The sequence below is a fragment of the Puma concolor genome, chromosome E1, assembly GCF_028749965.1.
Source record: "Puma concolor isolate L17-30 chromosome E1, mPumCon1.1.hap2, whole genome shotgun sequence".
Taxonomy (NCBI): domain Eukaryota; kingdom Metazoa; phylum Chordata; class Mammalia; order Carnivora; family Felidae; genus Puma; species Puma concolor.
The window spans coordinates 39265549-39287259 of record NC_141680.1 but is presented as its reverse complement, the minus strand read 5'-3'; the positions used below and the strand labels follow the sequence as shown (position 1 = coordinate 39287259).

The following is a 21711-nucleotide window of genomic DNA, read 5'->3' as shown; positions in this document are numbered from 1 at the left end:
CTTGAGCCCTAATCACCCCCTTTCCTAGATGTATGACCAAGAGCAAATGATTTAGTACCTTTGAACCTGTGTCTCATTGGTAAAAATAGTTCCATAATAATCCCCCCGCCGCCGGGGCTGTTGTGGAGGTTACGTGAAAACTTACACAGAAATGGTAAAACGCTACCCAAATGTTGGTTGTCATTATTATGAAAAGCCTCTTGGGGGGCAAAACCGATTATTATTATGTCTTTATACAGTGTGTCTGTTGCCTCTCCGCTAACAGTCACCAGTAAGACCAAGAACTTGGAATGGGTCGTTCTGCCCTTCATCTCTCTCTCTCAGCACACGGAATCAGAGAGGCCGCGGAGAGACTATGGATGTGTGATACAGGCCTGCCTCCACTCCCTGGCTTTGTGGCTTTGAGAAGGTCAACTTCACTGGCCTTCAGTTTTGGTTTTAGTTTCCTTCTCTATCCGAGGAAGTTCTGGGCTACAGGCACGTCCAGGTCTGACATCATAGCGGTTCTGCTGGGGGGTTATCCTCAACCCCCCTCCTCGCCCTCCCCCCTGTTCCGTCCCCACTTAGGTTCCAAGGCAGAGTTGTGTGCAGGGCCCGCCTGTAAAGCTCTTCCCTGTGAAGGGAAGTTTTTAGCAACCACCACCCATCCCTTCCTACATACTTCCGGTGCTCTGGGACATCAAAGGTTCAAGGGAGTGGGCAGAGCGAGAGGGGAAGAAGCCAAGAGACAGCATGTGTAAGTGAGGCCAGGTCTCTGGGTGGGTGGGGAGCACCAGTGGTGGAAGAGGGAGGGAGAGGAAGGCAGGAGATTTGTTCTATCACAGCCTGCAAGAGTCCAGCGTAGGGAAGGATGTGAGGGGTAAGAAACCCCGGGGAGAGCAAGAGGGGTTAGGCACAGTTTTCATGAAGGAAGGGAGGAGACAGGACTTAGGATGACAAAATGAAAGGGGAAGAAGCAGAAGCAAAACGCTGTTCGCTCTCTTCTCCCTGTCCCCATCACACACACACACACACACACACACACACACACACACACACACACACCCATTGGCTGTGGTTGTTACCTCCGTGGTGCTGGAGAAGAAAGGCTCCCCCCAGTGTGGAGGTGAAGACTTCGTGGAGGCCGCTACTCTGTCACGAACAACCATGCGCTCCTAGGGGAAGTCTTTACCTCTTTGGGCCTTGATTTACTCCTCGGGAAGGAGGCTTTATTAAGGTCTCTAAGGTTGAACAAGGTCATGGTGGGTTTGATGGGGGGCAGCGTGGAGAGTCAGAAGTCTGGGTTTAAAGCTCAACTTTTTTTTAAGCTTATTTATTTATTTTGAGAAAGAGAGAGGGAGAAAGAGAGAATCCCAAGCAGTCTCTGCACTGTCAGCACGGAGCCCGATGAGGGGCTCGAACCCGCGAACCGCGAGATCACGACCTGAGCCTAAACCAAGAGTCGGACGCTTAACTGACTGAGCCCACACAGGCGCCCCTGAGTCTCAACTTAAAGTGAGCATCTATGTGATCTTGGGTGAGTCTCTGAGCCTCAGTGTCTGCATCTGTGAAATGGGGATGAGGATGTTGACCCTACTTCCGTGCTTGTGGGGAAGATTCATTGAGATAACGTACATGAAAAACACTTAATAAACTGCCACCGTTTGTACAAAGATTGACTGTAGTTATATTAGGCTCTCTTCCCCACCCTTGCCACCCCCAATCTCAAATTCCAGTTCGGCAGCACGGTGTCAGGGGGATACGGGCAGCCACAGCAGATTGCCAGGACCTGCAGCTTGGCCCTTTATCGTGCCCGTCGCAATTGCTGCCAGGAGGCTGAGTGGAGCAGAGGGGTGGAGAGAGGGGCACGAGCTCATCTGTGGTTGCTATGGCGCCCCATCCAGGATTTGCCCATCTCTCCTAATGGAGCAAAGGGCAGAGGGAGGGAGGAGGGAGGGAGAGAACAACTGGTCTCTTCCTCTCCCCTCCCATTTATGTCTCTCTGGAGCTGATGTAGGGTGGGGAGTGGGGGGAGGGAGCCTAGATGCTGGATGAGAGGAGGAGGGAAGAGGGGTGGTGCCAGGATTAAGAGGGTTTCCAATGGGGGGGGGTCACACTGGGAGAGGAGGGGCAGAGCCCTCATGCCTACATCCAGAAGCCTGCTGATGACGTTAGAGAGAAGGAAAAACAGGCAAGACAGCCCAGTGTGAGAGAGAGAGGGAGAGAGGAAGAGAGAAAGCCAGGACAGGAGGCTGGGAGCCAGCCAGCCTCTGCCTGGGCTCTCCTGAGCCTGCTGATCCCCCAGGCAGCCTGGACCCCGGGGTCCCCGAGAGCTGCCCCGAAGATGGGCACCAGGGCAGTGGTCGCGCCCCACCCTGTATGGGGGCTGCTGGGCTGCTGTTTCTTCTGCAGCTGGGCTCTGGGGGACCCACGGCCCCTCCGCTCTCTGCCGCCACTGTCCTCCCAAGTCAAGCCGGGCTCCGTACCTATGTGGGTACCCCCAGAGGGGGCTGAGGCAGCCCTGGCTTTTCTCTACTCTGGAGATGCCCAACAGCTGTCAGGGGCTAATTGCACTGAGCGCTACGAAGCCCACGGCGCAGGAGCCAGACCGGGGCTCCCCCCAGTCCTGTGGAGGGCAGCGGGCACCCTTGCCCAGGCCGCCAATTTCCTCAACATGCTGCTACAAGCCAACGACATCCGCGAGTCCAGTGTGGAGGAGGATGTGGAGTGGTACCAGGCACTGGTCCGCAGCGTGGCCGAGGGGGACCCAAGGGCGTACCGGGCTTTCCTGATCTTTAACCCTCCGCCAGGGGCCAGCCACCTGCAGCTGGCCCTGCAGGCCACCCGGATAGGGGAGGAGACCATCCTTCAGGACTTGTCTGGAAGCAGGGTACAGGAGGAGAGCCCAACCGGGGCCCCGGACACCTCTGCCCTGCAGAAGCGGGTGCTGACCAATGACCTAGGGAGCCTCGGCAGCCCCAAGTGGCCACAGGGGGACGGCTATGTGGGAGACATGCAGCATGTGAAGCTATCACCCCCCTTTCTGGAATGCCAGGCCGGCCGGCTCCGTCCTGGCTGGCTTATCACGCTTTCTGCCACCTTCTATGGACTCAAGCCAGACCTCAGCCCAGAGGTCAGGTAAGTACATTTGTGCAGTGTTCGACGCTTTTGTGGGTATGTGGGGGTGGGGGGCTCGAGTCCAGCCAGCTGTGTGTGGGCCATTTGGCACACGCATACGTATCTGGGGGGCACAGATGTGCGTATTCGCATTCAGCTGTGTATATTTGCAGTTGACTCTGGGATTCTGTAACTGTTAGCACACACAGGTGCGAGTATACATAGTGACATAGTGTGTATGAATCAATCCACTTACATGTGGGGATACGCATGTGTGCGTATGGACGTGTGGATGTAGCAGGGCATAGGTCTTGGCGTCCACGTCTGAGTAGTGGGGAGAAGGCAGGGGAAGGCTTGATGTGGATGACAGTGATGGCCCAGGCACGAGACGTCTCAGAAGAGCCAGGCAGGCACTCCAGGAGCCAAATCTGCTGCTCTCTAGCCATCTAGAACTGTAAAAGGAGACTTCTCCAAGGGAGGAAAAGTTCTTTGGGGGGCGGGGGCGGGGGTGGTGGGGAAGCTTGGAACCATTGCCCTTTCCATCTAGGAGTCGGCCAGGTCCCCAGGGTCACTCCCAATGGCTATACTCTTAGATCAAGTGGGTTCCAGTCCTGCCTGTCCTGACTGGTACTCTTCAAATAACCGACTTTCTCCTTCAGAATAAAGAGGTCACTGGGAGCCCTGGTGGGAAGGAGGCAGCAAATGGACACAGAACTGCAAGGCATGCGACAATCAACATTGTTTTCCCAGCTATGTGTCCCCATTCATTGCTCCTAGCAGGGTTCCCTCGTGCCAGCCAGCAGCCTGGCTCCTAGCCAGCGCTCTCCCCCGCTCAGCCCAGAGCAGGGGTGGGGAGCCCTTGGACCAGGCAGCTCCATTCCACAGTTCCTTTGCTGTGATCAATTCAGATCTGGTTTGGGCAGAGTGTGGGGGGTGTGGTTAATAGCTGAGTTGTGTGTGTGTGTGTGTCCATGCAGTGGAGAAGTGTGAAGATCCCCTTCAGACAGATCATCAGAGCCCCCGCTCCCACATGTCTTGACATGCCCCCTCCCTCCACCCATTGATAGAAACCAGGACATGCCAGGATGTTGAAAAGCCGAGGGATGTTGGGGGGACAACCCTCCAGGAAAGCAGATCGTTGCCCACAGAAACAGTGAGGATTAATAGCTCTAGAGACATGGAATGCAGCCCTGCCCTCTCTCCTGACACACTGCAGCCACTAGGCTGAAGGTTGCAAAGCTTGCATTCCTCCCTAGTCTGGGGCCCAAGGACACATGTCCACCTTGGCATCCTTCATGGTACCCCTAACTGCCAATTCACTGCCCTAGGGGGCAGGTGCAGATGATCGTCGATCTTCAGAGCGTGGACATCAATCAGTGTGCCAATGGGCCGGGCTGGTACTCTAACACACACCTGTGTGACCTCAACAGCACCCAGGTAAGGATAAGGAGGATGGTGACGTGGGGTGGGGCGCTAGGGTCCTGCCTCCCTTCCCCTCTCCCGTCACTGCCACCACCCAGCTCCCAGGAGTAGCTGACAAAAGTGTACCAGCCTCTCAGGGCCTCGGGGGAATCCCTAGTGATGAGATAAACAGAGATGGGATACCAGGCTTGTTAAAAGCGAGGGCACTTACTGTCAACTGTCTTTCAATAAAAAACAGAAACTAAAAAAAAAAGAAAGAAAGAAAAAAAAGAGGAAGAAGAAAATTCAGAAAGGATGCATTGATGGTCATTTCTGAGAAATTCCCAACTCCCCCGGCTTGATACACAATAGCGCTTAAGGTTGAATGAATAATCAAAAATATGAACATTGAGGGCGCCTGGGTGGTTCAGTTGGTTGAGCATCCGACTTCAGCTCAGGTTCACGATCTCACGGTGTGTGAGTTCGAGCCCCGGGTCTGGCTCTTTGCTGACAGCTCGGAGCCATTAAATATATATATATATATGAACATTTATATATATATAATATTTTTATATATGTGAACATTTATATATTTATATTTATATAAATTGTATATAATTATATATATTTATAAATATATATAATATATATAATATATATATATATAATATATATATATTATATATATATTATATATATATATGTGAACATTGAAAAAGAAAGTGACTGGGCTCCTGGCTGGCTCAGTCGGTAGAGCATGCAGCTCTTGATCTCGGGGTCTTGAGTTCAAACCTCACAGTGGGCGTAGAGCGTACATTAAAAAAACAGTGAGGACACTTACAGCTTACTCCCCACCTCCCACTGGAGACAGCCACCCTCATTCCTTTGAAATCTCAGTGTGCCTCTCCCTTTTGGTACTGGGTGCTCCAGCATCCATCCCCAGGACCGCAACCTAAGCCCCTATTAGTCATCCCCTTTCCTTCTCCTGGACTACATTCTCCTTGTCGACAGAGCTCTGGGTTCCTTCTGACCCACAAAGGATGCTCTGTTGGTGTTTGTTGATCCAAGTGTAATGGTTGGTTGGAGTAGGGGAGAAATCTAACCAAAGAAGGAGCTTGAAGAGCTCTGGGACCAGTAAAGGTGATGGAACCAAAGCCAGATGCCGGCAGAATCAAAGCCATGGATGCAGGAGAATCTGGATGATGGAAAGCAATGGCTGGTAATCCTGAAAGCCAAGGGCTGGGAAACTGGGAGGCCAGTGAACTAATCTGCTCCACGGTTGCACTCGACTGCATGTTGTTCCTAGGCTGAAGCGGAGCCAAGGCGAGCCCTGCAGGCTGCTGGGAGGTGGGGCGGGTTTGGGCATCCGTTGCTCTTCAGGGCACGTGTGTTTGAAACTGTAAGTCCAGGGATGGAGAAGGGCCGCCATTATTCGGTGCCTTATTAAACCCAGCCACAGCTCGTCTCCATACGCATTTGTCTGACTCTGCAGACTATGGCAAAAACAGAGCGTGTTCTAGGGCCCCGGGCAAGAGGGGAAGCTGGGCCCCAATTTCAGAAGCATCACCCTCTAACTTTTCTAGGTGAAAGGTGCCAGATATGGAATCTCCCAGGGTGAAGATCCTTCAATCCCTTCCTTTATCCCACTGCTGTCTGTCCCTAACCACTCCCTGCAGCAGAGCTGACCTCATCCACGTGCTCCTCTTCCCTGCCTGGCTCTGAGGTCTGCTCGGTCCCCTGCTGGGCAAACATCAATGGGTGAAGGTGGAGTAAAGAGCTGGCCTTGGCATCCCACTGGCCTGGCATTAGCCTGGCATTAGGGCTGGGGAAAGCAGTCCTGTGCCAAAGCCAGATGGCACCTGGTAGGGGAAACTGCTCCTCTGTGGGGGCCTTTTCAACTCACCTGTGAGCCAAAGAGGGAGGCTGATGGGGACCCTTTGAAGCAGGATGTAGGCACATAGGTGCGATCGGACTCCCGAGTTCTCCCAAATTCCACCTCGCCCAGTCCCTCGCTCCGACAGCTGGGCACTAGGAAATGAGACCTGTATGGCTCCTGTCATTGCAAGTCAGAATAAAAGGGTGATCTGTCCCCAAACTGTATGTTGAAAAGAGGTAACCGCGGGGCTAGAGTAGGGCTTCCAGGGAGGGAAGGCTTCCTAAGGACTAGGGAGGATCTCCAGTAGGGAGGGGCCCCTCGTATGGACCAGGGGCCATGGATTGGAAGGTACATGTACCCTCCACCTCTTCCCAAAAGGGAAATCCCCATATAAATTTATCAAAATTATCATGTTTGTCATCCCCGCAGTGTGTCCCCCTGGAGAGTCAGGGCTTTGTCCTTGGCCACTACCTGTGCCGCTGCCGACCCGGCTTCTACGGGGCAAGCCACTCCGGGGGTATGTTAATTGTGGTGAGGGTTATTGTGGTGAGGGTCAGGCTGGGCCGGGCGGGCGGGGCACCTGAGGGAAAAAGGCAGGCTGGGAGGAGACTTGTGGGGCAAGGGCGGAATGTCAAGAGAAGCAGGAGAGGCAGGCAGGGTCCAACTTGGGGGTGTCTGTGCCTTCTGAAAATGACCCCACAACATGCCAGTCTGATGCAAGTTGACCTTGCAGCGAACCCTAGCCTGGCATCACCTCTTCCTAGTACCCTGTCCTCCCCTGGGAATATCCACTTCCTCATTCCTCCCCTTCCCAGCCCTTGCCCGGGCGGTGACAGACCATCGGACGGAGAGGGAGAGGGCTACGGTGACCCGTGCGAGAGCAGGCTGGGATGCCCCGGGCCATGCCCCTCTCCTTGCACCCATCTTGTTTTTTATAGGGTTAGAAGAGAGTGCCGCCCAGCCTACTGGGCAATTCGGGTCCCCTCAGGGCAGCTCTGGGAGGCTGCTGCGGTGCCGGCCATGTGCCGAGGGCTGCACCAGCTGCGTGGATGCCACGCCGTGCCTGGTGGAGGAAGCTCTGGGGCTGCGGGCCGCGGTCCTGGCCTGCCAGGCCTGCTGCATGCTGGCCGTCTTCCTGAGCATGCTGGCCTCCTACCGCTGCCGCCGAAGCAAGGCAAGCAAGGCCCCACGTCTCTACCCTACCCGCGTCCTTCCCACCTCGAGTCCCCAGCATCAACTGGAGACCAGAGACTACCTAAGACTAGAGCTCAGAAGAAATGGGTTCTGGTCTGAATTCTTCAACTCACCCACTGTGTGACATTAGGCAAAGTGGCCCCGCTGCCTTAGATTTATTTCCTCACCTGGAAAATGGAGGCATTGGACTTGGCTCAAAACACAGTGTAGGTACTCGGGGGAAGTGATCTGGACCCTCGTGGGGCTCCCAGTTGAAAGGAGGAAGCAGGCAAGTAAGGAAAAAGCGCAGCAAAACAGAGGCGAGGGGGGAAGTGGGTATTGGTATAGCTGTGGCAGCTCAGAGAAAGGCCCCAGTTGTCCTGCCGAAGATGGTCCGGGAGAGACTTTCTGGAGAACCTGACGCTTGAGCCAGGCCTGAGGGCCAGCTAAATGGTTACCAGGCAGAGAAGGGGTTACCTAGAGAAAGAATCGGTCTGACCCAAAGTTTCGAGGGAACGCGTGAGATCCCTTCTAGCTCCAACAACTTGTGAGTTGAGCCCAGGTCTCCAGCGAGGCCCAGGCTGGGATCGGGAGAGGCATGGGGCTGGGGGACTCGAGCTTTGTGCCACCTGGACCCTGCTTAGCGTGGTGGAGCTAAGAGCCTGTGGTGGGAGTGGGGCCGTGGCTGTGGGCGGAGAGGGCGGAGCTGATGTTCCAAGGCAAGGCCTTGGTTCAAGGCCAGTAAAAGTGACCCCTAAAAAAGGCCTGAGACTCTCCTCCCACCATCGTCCAGCCTCTGTCCTCCCACTGCCCTGCTTATACGCCTCTCTCTTTCCTGGGTTCACAGAGGATCCGAGCCTCTGGAGTTGTCCTGCTGGAGACCATCCTTTTTGGATCCCTGCTTCTCTACTTCCCTGTGAGTTTGTGGCCAGAGTCTGGCCCCGCCTCATCCCTGGCTGGCGCCCTCCACAACCCAGAATCCTTCCTCCTTTCTGCTCTCTTGGGGAGATTCAGAGACCTCCAAATCCCCATACTCATACCTACAAATGACAGGCTGGCCTAGTGAGCTCTGGAGCCAAAGAGTCCAGGCTAAAAAGAGCTCTATGACTTACTGTGTGACTTAGGACAATTTACCTAACCTCTCTGATACTTGAGCCGCTCCTCTGCAGAAGGGAGGTGATGATGCCTCTATTGCAAGGCTGTTAGGAAGGTCAGCAATGGGCTTAGCATAGGCCTAGCACATTAGAGGAAGTACAGTGGTGGGGACACCTGGGTGCCCCAGTCTGTTGAGCGTCTGACTTCGGTTCAGGTCATTGGCTCACGGTTTGTGAGTTCAAGCCCTGCATCAGCTCACTGCTGTCAGCACAGAGCCCTCTTTGGATCTTCTGTCCCTCCCCACCCCATCTCTGGCCCTCCCCCACTCACACTCTTTCTCAAAAATAAATAAAACATTTTTTTTTTAAAGAGGAAGTGCAGGGGCGCCTGGGTGGCGCAGTCGGTTAAGCGTCCGACTTCAGCCAGGTCACGATCTCGCGGTCCGTGAGTTCGAGCCCCGCGTCAGGCTCTGGGCTGATGGCTCAGAGCCTGGAGCCTGTTTCCGATTCTGTGTCTCCCTCTCTCTCTGACCCTCCCCTGTTCATGCTCTGTCTCTCTCTGTCCCAAAAATAAATAAACATTGGAAAAAAAAAAAATAAAGAGGAAGTGCAGCTAAGAGCAGCTATTTTTGCCCCCCCTTCTCACCCTCCCCCGCCCAGGTGTTCATCCTGTACTTCAAGCCCAGTGTTTTCCGCTGCATCGTTCTCCGCTGGGTCCGGTTGCTGGGTTTTGCCACTGTCTACGGCACCATTATACTCAAGCTTTATAGGTAGGGTCTGGGGCAGACCTTGCTCTCATGCTGCTCACTCCGGGCTGCCCCAGCTCATCTGGAACAGAGTGGAGTTCTTCCCAGCCAGCTCCACCCCCCTGTGCACGGCCCACCCCCCAGGCCTGCCCCTGTCACCGTAGCCCTCCCCAGCATGCAACATTTTGTGGGGTGGGGAGGCAGCACACCATGGAAGGGACAGGAGGATGGGTATTACGGAGGGGAAGGAAGCCACGGACAGAGGCCAGAGACCTGGCCCCCCTCTCCTTGGTCCTCCCCCTATGCCCCACACCCCTGTAGGGTGCTCCAGCTGTTTCTGTCCCGAACGGCCCAGCGGGGCCCCCACCTGAGCAACGGGCGGCTGCTGCAGCGTCTGGGGCTGCTCCTGCTGCTAGTGCTGGGCTTCCTGGCCGTGTGGACGGCGGGGGCCCTGGAACGAGGCATCCACACGCCCCTGGTGACCCGAGGCCACACTCTCGCAGGCCGCCACTTCTACCTGTGCCACCACGACCGCTGGGACTACATCATGGTTGTGGGTGAGCTGCTCCCGCCGAGCCCGCCTCACTCTGGCCCTCAGCCCTGCACCTCCGGGGGGGGGGGGGGGGGGCGGTGCTCCTGACCTAGTCCTCCTGCCTTGTCCCCAGACCCCTGGCCAGGCTCCACCCAGCACACCCGACAGAGAAAGGGGCTGCTGAGGCGGTGCCTGACTCGGTGGCCCCTGCTTTCCCACAGCCGAGATGCTGCTCCTGTGCTGGGGCAGCTTCCTCTGCTACGCCACCCGAGCTGTCCCCTCGGCCTTCCATGAGCCGCGCTACATGGGCATCGCCCTGCACAATGAGCTGCTGTTCTCTGCGGCCTTCCATGCAGCCAGGTGAGCACGGGCCCTCCTACCCACCCCTCCTCCCACCCTCAACACCACTCCTTGCCTCTCCCAGGCCAGGGAACCCCATCCCACAGCCATCCTCCCAGCACAGCTATGCCTTGGCAAGGCGAGGAAGGCCTCTCATCTGTAGCTCTCTCCCTACCCGGCAGACACCCTTCCTGCACCCCGTGTCTCACCCGACACCCAGAAAGAGGAAGCATGCGGACTCCTAACTCCTTTCCTATTCCCAAACCGCGTCTCCGGCACCTCCACCATGCTCCTTCCCACACGTGCTCAATTCTCCCTGCCTTTCCCCACCACCCTCCCACCTCAGCCGATCCAGCAACAGGCCTGCTATGAGGGTCTGCTAGGACTTGGCCCTGTGGTACAGGCAGAATCGACCCACGGGACAGCCCATCACAGAGGTGTGGAGGACAAGTCTGTGCTCTAGGCAACCAGAGAAGAGTAGTCTGGGAGGGCTTCTCGGAGGTGGGGGTTAACGTGAGCTTGAAGTGGGACCTACATCCAAACGGAGGGCAGGAAGAAGGAAAATTGCCCTTTCCAACCCACCCAGAACCTCCACGGAGATCAGGGCTCAGGCTGGGAGGTGGGCCAGTGAGACAGGTGAGAGGGAACAGGCCACTCCCTCCCACCCACCGGTAACGTTCGTTCCCCCCCCCCCACCCACCCTCAGATTTGTGCTGGTTCCCTCCCTGCACCCGGACTGGACTCTGCTCCTCTTCTTCTTCCACACCCACAGCACGGTCACCACCACGCTGGCTCTGATCTTCATTCCTAAGGTGAGGTCTTGCCCCTCCTGGCCGTGAGCCAGACCCCAGCCCCTTTGTAAGGGGCGCGCCGTGGATCTGTTGCTGCCTCAGCGCCCTCTCCAGGTCAGAGTGAGGATGACATCCGGGGGTGAGAGGGCGGAGCCACAGGGCGCTGAGTGGAAGCCCACTTGGGGTGGGGGGTCGGGGGTGGGGGGGAAGCTATTGTATCTCTCCGCCTGGAATCTCAGGGCAAAGGAAATAAGAGCTAGGGCTGTAGGGGTCCTTGTAACACAACTGACAGTTTCGTTTGGTGGACTCTGAAAAATCATCTTGGAAGCAGTTACAGAGGGATGGGTTGGGGAGCTGAAGGACATGGCTAGGAATTGTGGGGGCAGGGGCTCAGGACCTCCCCTCCCCGGTCTCTGAGCTAGAGAAACTCAGGGAGAATGAGGGGGAGCAAAAGTCTCCATGCCCTCAGAATTGCAAATTAGAGAGGCTGTGAAGATTGGATTTCATGAGGCAGGTGGGAATAGGCGTGAACAGGGAGCGAAGTTGACTCTTTTTCCCTGTCACACCCACCCTGGCCAGTTCCAGAAGCCGGGGGCTCCTCCCCGAGAGGAGATTGTGGATGAGGTGTATGAGGACGAACTGGACCTCCAGCGGTCAGCTTCCTACCTGGACAGCAGCATCGCCTCGGCCTGGAGCGAGCGCAGCCTGGACCCCGGAGACATTCGGGTATGCGCCGCCCTCCTTGCCTCCTTTGGATGCTAGCTTTTCGGGACTGGGCCAGGATCGCTGCTGCCCTGCCATCTGGGCTGTGTACCACTGCAGGTCCCCTCTTGTCCCCAGCTTTCCCTCTCTCTAAGACCTGCCTCCCTCCCTTCTCCACCATTGCCCTAAGCTGCTTCCCCCTGACTCTATTCAGATGAGGTCACAAACCACCCAAGTGGAAAGACCCCCAAAGTCCCTGTGGCCCAGGCCGCAGACCCATGAGTGGAGCTCCACCCCCACTCAGCAGAGGCATCATGAGGGGCAGATTAAGAAGCCTCTCAGTCCCCATTACACTCGGGCTGCGGGTGACCCTAGGGCCAGCTATGGGGCTGGGTAGTTCAGGTAGTTAGCGGCTACCAGAGATTTCCACAACAGGATACCCATTCCCTGGACCTGGCGGTCTTAGAGGAAGGGAGTTCTTCCTGAGTCTTACCTCGGGAGAGCGTCTTTACTCTTCTTTTTCTGCTTAGGAGGGTCATAGTCACGGAACCCAAATGAGAGGCTCAGTGGGTAGGAAATAAGGAAACTTGGTGGTCTAAGCCCGTTGTCTGATAAAACCTAAGGTGTGGTTAACAATCTCAGGAAGCCATCTGTCCATTCCTCCTATCTCCACGGGGCTTTCTGTACACCTGACTTGTTTGCATCTCCCAATTCCCTCCTTGTCCCAAGTGTCTCTGCCTGGCTTTCCCCCATGTCCTCCTCACCCTCTGGGCTCTGCTCCCCTGGGAAGAGGCTGACCTGAGGCCCCAGTCGAGCAGGGAGGCCAGAGAGTATGGGGGCGCGCTGCCACAGCAGTGCTGCCTTGGGCCCCCCGCTTTGTGGAACAGCACCCAGTCTCTCTCCCGATGCTGGCTCTGGGGAGAAACCCAAAAGTGTAAGACTCTCAAAGTCCCATTCCCTCACTTGCACCTGAATATGACACTTTTCACACCATTGAGGAGCTCATGCGATCCTCTTAAGGAAGCTAACAGTAGGTGGCCGGTTCTTTTTTTGTTTGTTTGTTTGTTTAATTAAAAAATATTTTTCCACGTTTGTTTATTTTTGAGAGACAGAACACGAGCAGGGGAGGGGCAGAGAGAGAGGGAGACACAGAATCTGAAGCAGGCTCCAGGCTCCGAGCTGTCAGCACAGAGCCCAAGGTGGGGCTTGAATTCTTGAACCGTGAGATCATGACCTGAGCTGAAGTTGGACGTCGGCTGCTTGACAGACTGAACCCATAGAAGCAGAGAGAGGGGAGCCTGGGTGGCTCAGTCGGTTAAGTGTCCGACTTTGGCTCAGGTCATGATCTCACGGTTCCTGAGTTCGAGCCCCGTGTCAGGCTCTATGCTGACAGCTCAGAGCCTGAAGCTTGCTTCTGATTCTCTGTCTCCTTCTCTCTGCCGCTGTCCCCAAACCCCACTCACATTCTGTCTCTCCAAAATGAATTAAAAAAAAAAAAAACAAAAAACAACAACAACAACAACAGAGAGAGAGCTCTAGAAATAGCCTCCAGGCACATGATGGGTCACCGGCCTCAAACCCAGATTTCCCACCCCCCAAGCCGGTGGCTTCCCATCAGATGACAGTGCCCCCAGAGAAAGGGGTGCAACCTGCATCCTTGGGTCCGAGAGGACCTGGCTGGGAGTGGACAGGCGAATTCTGAGAGTGTGCAAAGCAGGGAGGGAACACGGCTTGGTGGGAAAGAGATGTGCAGAGACAGTGGTCCAAATAACGGCCGAGGGGGAGGCAGGGCAGCCCCCAGGGGGATGGAGAGAGCTTAGCCGTGCATCTGACCGGGAGCTCTGCTCTCCCCACCCCTCCCCTTCCCGCAGGACGAGCTGAAGAAGCTCTACGCCCAGCTAGAGGTCCACAAGACCAAGGAGATGGCCGCTAACAACCCGCACCTGCCCAAGAAGCGGGGCAGCTGGCGCCAGGGCCTGGGCCGCTCCTTCATGAGGTGCCTGGCCGAGTTCCCGGAGGCCCTGGCCCGCCAGCACTCCCGGGACTCGGGCTCCCCCAGCCTCGGCAGCCTGCCCGGCTCCTCACGCCGCCGGCTGCTCAGCTCCAGCCTCCAGGACCCGGAGGGGCCCCCTGCCCTGCGCAAGTCCCGCAGCGCCTACGACCACGACCGCCACAGCCGCCGCCGCGAGCAGGACCCGCCGCTCCTCGACTCGCTGCTGAGGAGGAAGCTGGCCATGAAGGCCTCGCGGGAAAGCAGGGAGAGCCGGGAGGCGGCGGAGGGGCCCCCGGGCCTGGGCTTCAGGTCGGCCAGCGCCCACAACCTGACGGTGGGCGACAGGCTGCCCCGGGCCCGGCCCGCCTCGCTGCAGAAGTCGCTCAGCGTGGTGGCGGGCTCCAGGGAACAGGCCCTGCTCGTAGCCAGCCAGGCCTACCTGGAGGAGACCTATCGGCTGGCGAAGGAGCGAGAGGAGAGGAAGAAGGCCGAGGCAGCCTCGGCCAGCCCAGTGAGGAGGCCATCGGCCAGGAGGCCGGAGCGAGCTCGAGGGGCGCCCCTGTCAGCCCCACCTTCCCCCGCCAAGAGCCACAGTGTGCACGGCTCCCATGCCGCCGCCGGGAGGCTTCAGGAGGAGGCCACGAAAAGGCTGCCTCACCCGCCCGTCCGGCACCAGGTCTCCACACCCATCATGGCCCTGTCCGGGGCCTGCCTGGGAGAGCCGAGGATGCTCTCCCCCACCTCCACCTTGGCTCCGGCTCTGATGCCGGCTCCAGCCCCAACCCCGACCCCGCTGCCCGCCCTGGCACCAGTCCCGGTACCCCCCCAGAGCCCCAGCTTGCTCACCTTCATCTGCCCCTGGGAGAACGCAGAACTGCCGGTCAAGAAAGGAAATGTAGCTCCAGAGGGCCCCGCGGGGCCAGAGCGAGGCAACCACTCCCCTGCCCCGGCTCGGGCCAAGCTCTGGAGGGCCCTCTCAGTTGCAGTTGAGAGAAGAGGGACGGGGGAGAGTGGGATGGCCACAGAGGATGGACGTCTCCAAGGGGAAGCCGGTGAGGGGGACGAAGACAAGTCCAAGGTCTTCTCTAAATCCCACAGCCTCAAGACCCCTGTTCAGCAGGGTTCCATGCACAGTCTCGGCCTGGCTATCAAAGCTCTGACCCGTTCTCGGAGCACTCACAGAGAGAAGGAGAGCGGGGAAGGGAGTCCTGAGCCGGAGGAGAAGGGCAGAGCCTCGGGAGAGGGCGTGGGGGCCTGCCCCCGATCTCCCAGGCTAGGCCGGCCCAAGGCCGTGAGTAAGCAGGCCGCCGTCGCACCCTGTGACGATGAGGAGACCCTCCAGAACCAACAGAACGCTCACACCAGCAGAATGCTCCAAGTCTACCACCAGGAGGGCAGCAGGGAACAAGAAGAGGGAGGCAGGAGGGCATCCCAAGGTCCCGGAGAGGCAAAAGTAGAGAGAGACGGTAAAGCGGGTTCTGCTGCACTGAGGCAAGCCAGGCAGGGCACAGTCGGGGACAAAACTGCCGAGCGAGCAAAAGAAGCCCCCGTGGGCTGGCGGGAACCTCCCAAAGCTGGCCTCCAGCCCACGGGCAGTGCTGACCGCAGGATGGCAGAGGTATGCCCCAGGGAAGTCGCCCAGTCAGAAGCAAGTCAGCCTGACCGTGGCAACAAGGCCCAGATCTGCCCCTGGGAGGTGAGTGAAGGGGCCCCTGAGAAGGGGACACAACAACAAGCTCTAGATGACTCCCAAGAGAGAAGGAAGGCGTCGGAAAAGTCAGGGCCCCAAAACGTGGCTGTCGTTGCTCGGAAAAAGCCAGAGAGGCTGGTCAGGGGGCAGGAGGTGGTATGTCCCTGGGAGGGTGCCGATCCTGGGAGTCTGTGCTCTTGGTCAGCCTCTCAGGACGCTGACAGAAACGACGGCAGGTCTGAGGCAGCTGGCCGGCGAGATGCTAGAGAGGTGGAGAAGCCTCAGCAGGGAGCCACAGGCCCAGGAGCTTGTATATCTGACACTACCAAGGCAGAGCTCTGTCCCTGGGAGGCATGTGAAGGAGAGAATGGAAAACCATTCCAGGAGGGAGTGAAGCTTCCCCAGGAAAAGCAGGAAACCCCCAAGAAAGCAACCTTCTGGAAAGAACAGAAACTGAGTGGAGACTTGGAGTCTTTTTGTCGGTGGGAGAGGACAGATTTCCGGGGTCCCTCAGCAGTCTCTACTCCAGCCCCGGGAACCCCTGTGTGCTCCGGGAGTTTGGGCAGTAGCGTCTCGGAGGTGTGTCCATGGGAGGCAGGAGATGCTCCCGTCAGGAAAGCAGAGGTCTGTCCCTGGGAGCTGGGTGATGAGGTAGTGGGGAAGGAACTGCCGAGTCAGGGGACAGGTGGAGAATTTCTCCAGGGAAAGGGGAAAGCCTCTAGAAAAGGGCTCTTTGGAGAGATGGGGGAACAAACTGGAAAAGCAGTGCAGAAAAGTAGTCAACAGCAGGAGTCAGTGTGTCCCCAGGACAGCACAGCCCCTGGGCACCCCAGCCCATGTCTAGATAATTTCTCAGCCAAAGGTGGTGGCCAACTCCTCAGCAATGGAGGAAGCAGGGCAACACAGGTATGTCCATGGGAAGATCCCAGGCCAGAGCTGAGGGAAGTAACACCTGCCAGGGCAGAACTCTGTCCCTGGGAGGTAAATGAACGAATAAGAGAGGACTGGACATCAGGACAGGCAGCAAAAGCAGGAGAATCTCCAAAGGACAAGGAGAAAATGCCTGGAACATCAGGAATCAAAGATGGTGCAGCTTGGGAAAAGCCTGAGGGACAGCTCCAAAATACGGAAACAGTCTGTCCTTGGGAGAATGTGGACCCTGGCAGCTTCTCCCCACAACCAGGTCCTCAAGACACAGGTAGAGCCAAAGCCAGTTTCCACATGTCAGGCAGCATGGGAGGCAAAACTGCTGAGATCTGTCCATGGGACATGGAAGAAACCATGCGTGCTGAGAAGGCTGAGGTCTGTCCCTGGGAGGTGAGTGCTGGAGCAAGGCAGGAAAGAGCTTTGGGAGTTGAAGCCATTAGGAAATTTCCAAATGACACAGGAAAGGCTTCTGCAGGTCCTGGACCCGGCGAGATAGCTGTTACCTCTCCAAAGAAGCCGGAGAGGCCAGCCTGGGAGCAGGAGGTGGCCTGTCCCTGGGAAAGCTTGGATCCAGGGGGCTCCTCTCAGCATTCGGACACTCTGGGCACTGACAGACCAAAAGGTGGACTCCAGGAAATGGACCATGTGGGGTGCAGGGCAGCTGAGGTGTGTCCCTGGGAAGTGGAGGAAGCACCTACCAGTGAGAAAGCCAAGATCTGTCCCTGGGAGGTGAACGAAGGAGCTACTGGGACAAGATTGGAACAAGAAAGGGGGAGTGACTCAGCAGGACAGGAGAAAATTCTAGAAAAGGGGAGACTCCCCTCCCTGGGAGAAGACAGATCAAAATGGGAGACAAAACAGAGTCAAGAAGAGGAAGCTAGTTGTCCTTGGGAGAAGGACTTGAGGGCTCCCTCTGCTCAGGGCCCTGAGGTCTCAGACTCATCCCTCAGCACGAGTGGCAACATGAAAGAGGGACATTCCTTGCAAGCGAGGGATGAGGCAGTGGAGGAAGGGGACCTGACACAAGATGCAAAGATGGGCTCCTTCCCAGAACACAGAACCCCAGTAGAAGCCCTGTCTTCAAAAGCAGGAGAATTCACTACTGAAGATAGGGGGAAAGCAAGCAAAGAACTACAATCTGTCCGTCCACGGGAGAGCATGACCCCGGCAGGTGATTCCTCCCACCCGGACGGTCAATGCCGTGACCAACCTAAGGCCGGCTCTCAGGACCTGGCTGGCGTTGGGGGCAGGCTTGCTGAGGTGTGCCCGTGGGATGATCCTAACCCTGATGGCAGCGCCAAAGCTGATATCTGCCCCTGGGAGGTGACTGAAAGGGTCCCTGACGAAGGGATGGCAAGACAGGATGGGAAAGGGACACCTCAAGAGAAGGGGAAGGTCCCAGGAAGACCAGAGCCCCAAATTGTGGCAGTTCAGGAAAAGCCAGAGAGGGCAGATGGGAAACAGGAGGCGGTGTGTCCCTGGGAGAGTCAGGATTGTGGGGGTCCGTCTCCGCAACCAGCCCCACAAGCTTCTGCCAGAAGCGAAGGCAGTTCGGAGGCAGCAGGCAGTGTGGGGGCCAGGGTGGCAGAAGTGTGTCCGTGGGAAGCAAGAGAGTCTCCATCTGCTAAAGAAGCAGACATCTGCCCTTGGGAGGCGAAGACAGAAGCTGCTGAGAAAGGGGGACTGGAACAAGAGGTGGACGGAAAATCCCAAGGGCGAGGAGAGATGATCCCTCAAAAGGCGGCATCTCCGAGGACTGAAGAACACTTTTCAAAAGCAGCAGCAATAGTCAGCAGAGAGCAGGCGACAGTCTGCTCAGGTTCCGGGGAGCTCCTCCCCCAGCCAGAGGCTCCGGACACTGACCAACCCCAAGTCAGTCCCCACGGAGTAAGCAGTATGGGGAGCAGGATGGCAGAGCTGTGTCGATGGGAAATCACAGATCCAGAAGGAAATAAAATAAAGGGCACCATGGCAGACATCTGTGATTGGGAGGGAACCGGAGCCCCACCTGAGGAATCTGGCCTTCTGGCTTTAACAGCAACTCAGACAGAAATATTTTTCCCCCCAGCCCCTGAGAACCCACCATGCCTTTTAGTCCACAGACCTCCGGGTAGCTTCCTTCCAGAGAGCAAGAGCCCCCGCCCTGAGGGGAGCAAGGCAGCCACTACTTTTACTCTAGAAGGGGTCCGAGAACTCCAAGGAGCTTCAGGACACGAGCCAAGGACCAGCTCAGTCCCAGAGCCAAGTCTCCAAGAAGCTGAGGCTCACGAGTCTTCCTCCTTCGCTGAAGACAAAGAAGTGGCTTCTATAGCTCCATATGAAGAACTCTCCCCTCCAACTGTCTATCCTTGGGACTGCGAGTAACAGATCCATCGGGTGAGGCCAGACATCTGGTGGCTGGTTTTCTTTTTTTTTTTTTTATTTTTTTTTCAACGTTTATTTATTTTTGGGACAGAGAGAGACAGAGCATGAACGGGGGAGGGGCAGAGAGAGAGGGAGACACAGAACCGGAAACAGGCTCCAGGCTCTGAGCCATCAGCCCAGAGCCTGACGCGGGGCTCGAACTCACGGACCGTGAGATCGTGACCTGGCTGAAGTCGGACGCTTAACCGACTGCGCCACCCAGGCGCCCCTGGTGGCTGGTTTTCAAGAGCCAAAGTCCTTTCCAAGTCCTCCATGTTCCCCAAGAGCCGAGTCAAAGACACTTGGCCACTTGCCCTCTCCATGAAGGCCAGAAGTCAATCATTCGGACAACAAATTGTACAAGAAGGGTGCAGCTCAGACCCCAACAGAAAGTCTTGTCCTCTCGTTACTTCCCACTCTTCTTCCTGCTCCAGGGAACAAAGGCGAGACCCTCTGCTTCTGACGAATCCCCCCATCCGGCTAGAGGACTCGACACAGCTGTGTCTGGACACTCATAAGGCCAGTGTTTGGGATGAAAGGAAGTCAGCAGTGCCCAGCCCACATTTTCTCATAAAAAGACCTCTTTTTTTTTTTTTCAACGTTTATTTATTTTTGGGACAGAGAGAGACAGAGCATGAACGGGGGAGGGGCAGAGAGAGAGGAAGACACAGAATCGGAAACAGGCTCCAGGCTCTGAGCCATCAGCCCAGAGCCTGACGCGGGGCTCGAACTCACGGACCGTGAGATTGTGACCTGGCTGAAGTCGGACGCTTAACCGACTGCCCCACCCAGGCGCCCCAAAAAGACCCCTTTTTTGAGAAGAAACTATAAACCATGCAAGGCACTGGCAGCGTTAGGGTCTGAGGAATGCTATAAAAGGTCATCACAGGAAGCTTAAGAAGCCACTTAACTCAAGTTCAAAGATCAATCAGGGGGAAAACCTTGAGTTTATTTGTTTTGAGAGAGAGAGAGACAGAGCAGGGGAGGGAGTGAGAGAGAGAGGGAGAGAGAATCCCAAGCAGGTTCCACACCATCAGCGCAGAGCAGGGGGGAAACTTAATGGCTCAAAAAAAGTACCCAAAATGCCTTAAAGACCTGGTCATTTTGACTTTGGAGCTCCAGTTTCTGCTGTGTTGATCCTCATACCTGCCCTGGTTGGCTGCTCAGGTAGAGCCAATCAAGCACTCTTCCTTCCTTATCAACATCTGGCATCCAAAGCAACACCAGAGACGGCATAGAAGGCAAGGCAGCGGCTCCATGTCCTCCCCACACTGGCCAAGGGAAAGTTCTCCCTTCCAGACACCCCCTCCAGTTTAAGGAGTGTGCCTCTTGCTAGCTTTTTCAAATCGTTCCTCCCCACTTCTGCCCCATCTTTGGCTAGTCTCAAGCTCATCTCACTGGCTCATTCTCCTCCCAGCCTTTCAGGGCTGTCACCAATGGGACCCCTCTCTGCTTGTCCACGCAACTGGAGGCAGGGGAATTTCTGGCTCTGATGTGAGAAGCACTCCAAACCGCTTGCTCAGTAACAAGAGGCCCACAACAGTTACCTTCCTGAGAAGCGAGAAAGAAGGTCCTGTTTGCAGTCAGCACAAGAATTACCCTCAGAAAGAGTAGCGCTACAGGGCAGGTTGTCCTGAGGACCGGTGAAAAGGCATCATGTAAACACAGTTTTCTTCTTAGTGAGCTCGGCTCTATCCTCTCAAGTCAGTTCAGGCTACCCCGGCTTAAGTAATCCTAGAGACCAGTGCCGGAATAGGAGGAGGTTAACCAGAGGGAAACAAGGAAGGAGAAAAGCACTGGTCAAAAAAGCCCTAGAATTGGCAGGGGTGACGTGGGGGGAGGAAACAGGCTGAGCCGGGCAGGGGCACTGAAGATGGCAGGAAGCCCACCCTCTAACTGCACAGATACTGATGCCATTCACGGGGAAGAAAAAGACAAAACGAGAAGACCAAATACCCAATGGGGAGGAAAAAAATGAGTCTGCATACAAATACTGTAGGCAGATTCAGGACTTTACAGAAGTAGCAAAATGCTCCATTTCCAAAAAGAAGGAATGGAAAAACTTTGTCATTCAGGGACCAGATGCCCCTGTTCCCATATCTAGCCTCTCCCACTTACCTGGTCCCTTGGCCTGGGATTTCAGGGGAGTAAAATGTAGTGTTGCTCTGGGCTCCTGCTAGTTAACCTCACCACTCCTAAGTCGGTGAGAATTTTGCTAACCGCACAACAGAACAATTCCATTGTGTCTGGTCTAGCTGGGAACAGAAAAGTGATTCCTTTCACTGCTGTGAAATAAACCATGGGGGAAAAAAAAATAAAGAATGCTTTCTCTTGACCACTAAGCAGTGGGTTCTAGCTTATTCATTATGGTGATTTTCTTTTTTCCAACATTTTTAGAGAGGGACAGATCGGTCAAACAAGAGCAAGCCGGAGGTAACTACACTGCGGCCTTCAGGACTTTGAGGTGGTCTGGCTAATTCTCGGCCTGTATCCAGCTCCATGGCTGGCACTGCAGATGGTCTCTGCCTGGCCCTTCAAGCAAATCCTTCACATCTGGGCCATTTGCTCAGCTGGACTTGATCCCAAGGGGAAATGAAAATTGCACTTATCCTCTGGCTCCCTGGTGGCAGCTACCGCTTAGCTGCTATTTAGGATTATCTAGAGACCCCTGAGACAGATCTAGGGGAGTGGGATGAAACAGCTTATTTGAAGCACTGTTTTTATATATTCAGAGAAATCAATCGGTCATGTGCCCACTAAGCGTGTTTCTTCACATCTCTGCTTCCCTGCCCTCCCTGGATTACTTCCCCTTCCTCCATACTCCCCAGCTGTGGATCCTGCTGAAAGCACTTGCCTTCTCATTTTGCCTTAATCCAGGGCTCAGGCAAATAGGATGTGGCCAGACCTCACTTCAGACATGCTGCAGACTGATGTACATTTTAAGCCAA

General features: G+C 56.1%; 1 protein-coding gene across 1 annotated transcript; it reads left to right on the top strand.

Annotated features, from left to right (window-relative positions):
* The first annotated feature begins 2185 nt into the window (after positions 1-2185).
* Positions 2186-18760, top strand: GPR179 (G protein-coupled receptor 179). Its single transcript, XM_086687137.1, has 11 exons — positions 2186-3117; positions 4425-4533; positions 6803-6890; positions 7312-7547; positions 8394-8462; positions 9301-9410; positions 9708-9943; positions 10140-10278; positions 10964-11069; positions 11628-11774; positions 13622-18760. The coding sequence occupies exons 1-11, from the start codon at positions 2324-2326 to the stop codon at positions 18722-18724; spliced, it is 7137 nt and encodes a 2378-aa protein (XP_086543263.1). The 5' UTR covers positions 2186-2323; the 3' UTR covers positions 18725-18760.
* The last annotated feature ends 2951 nt before the right edge of the window (positions 18761-21711 follow it).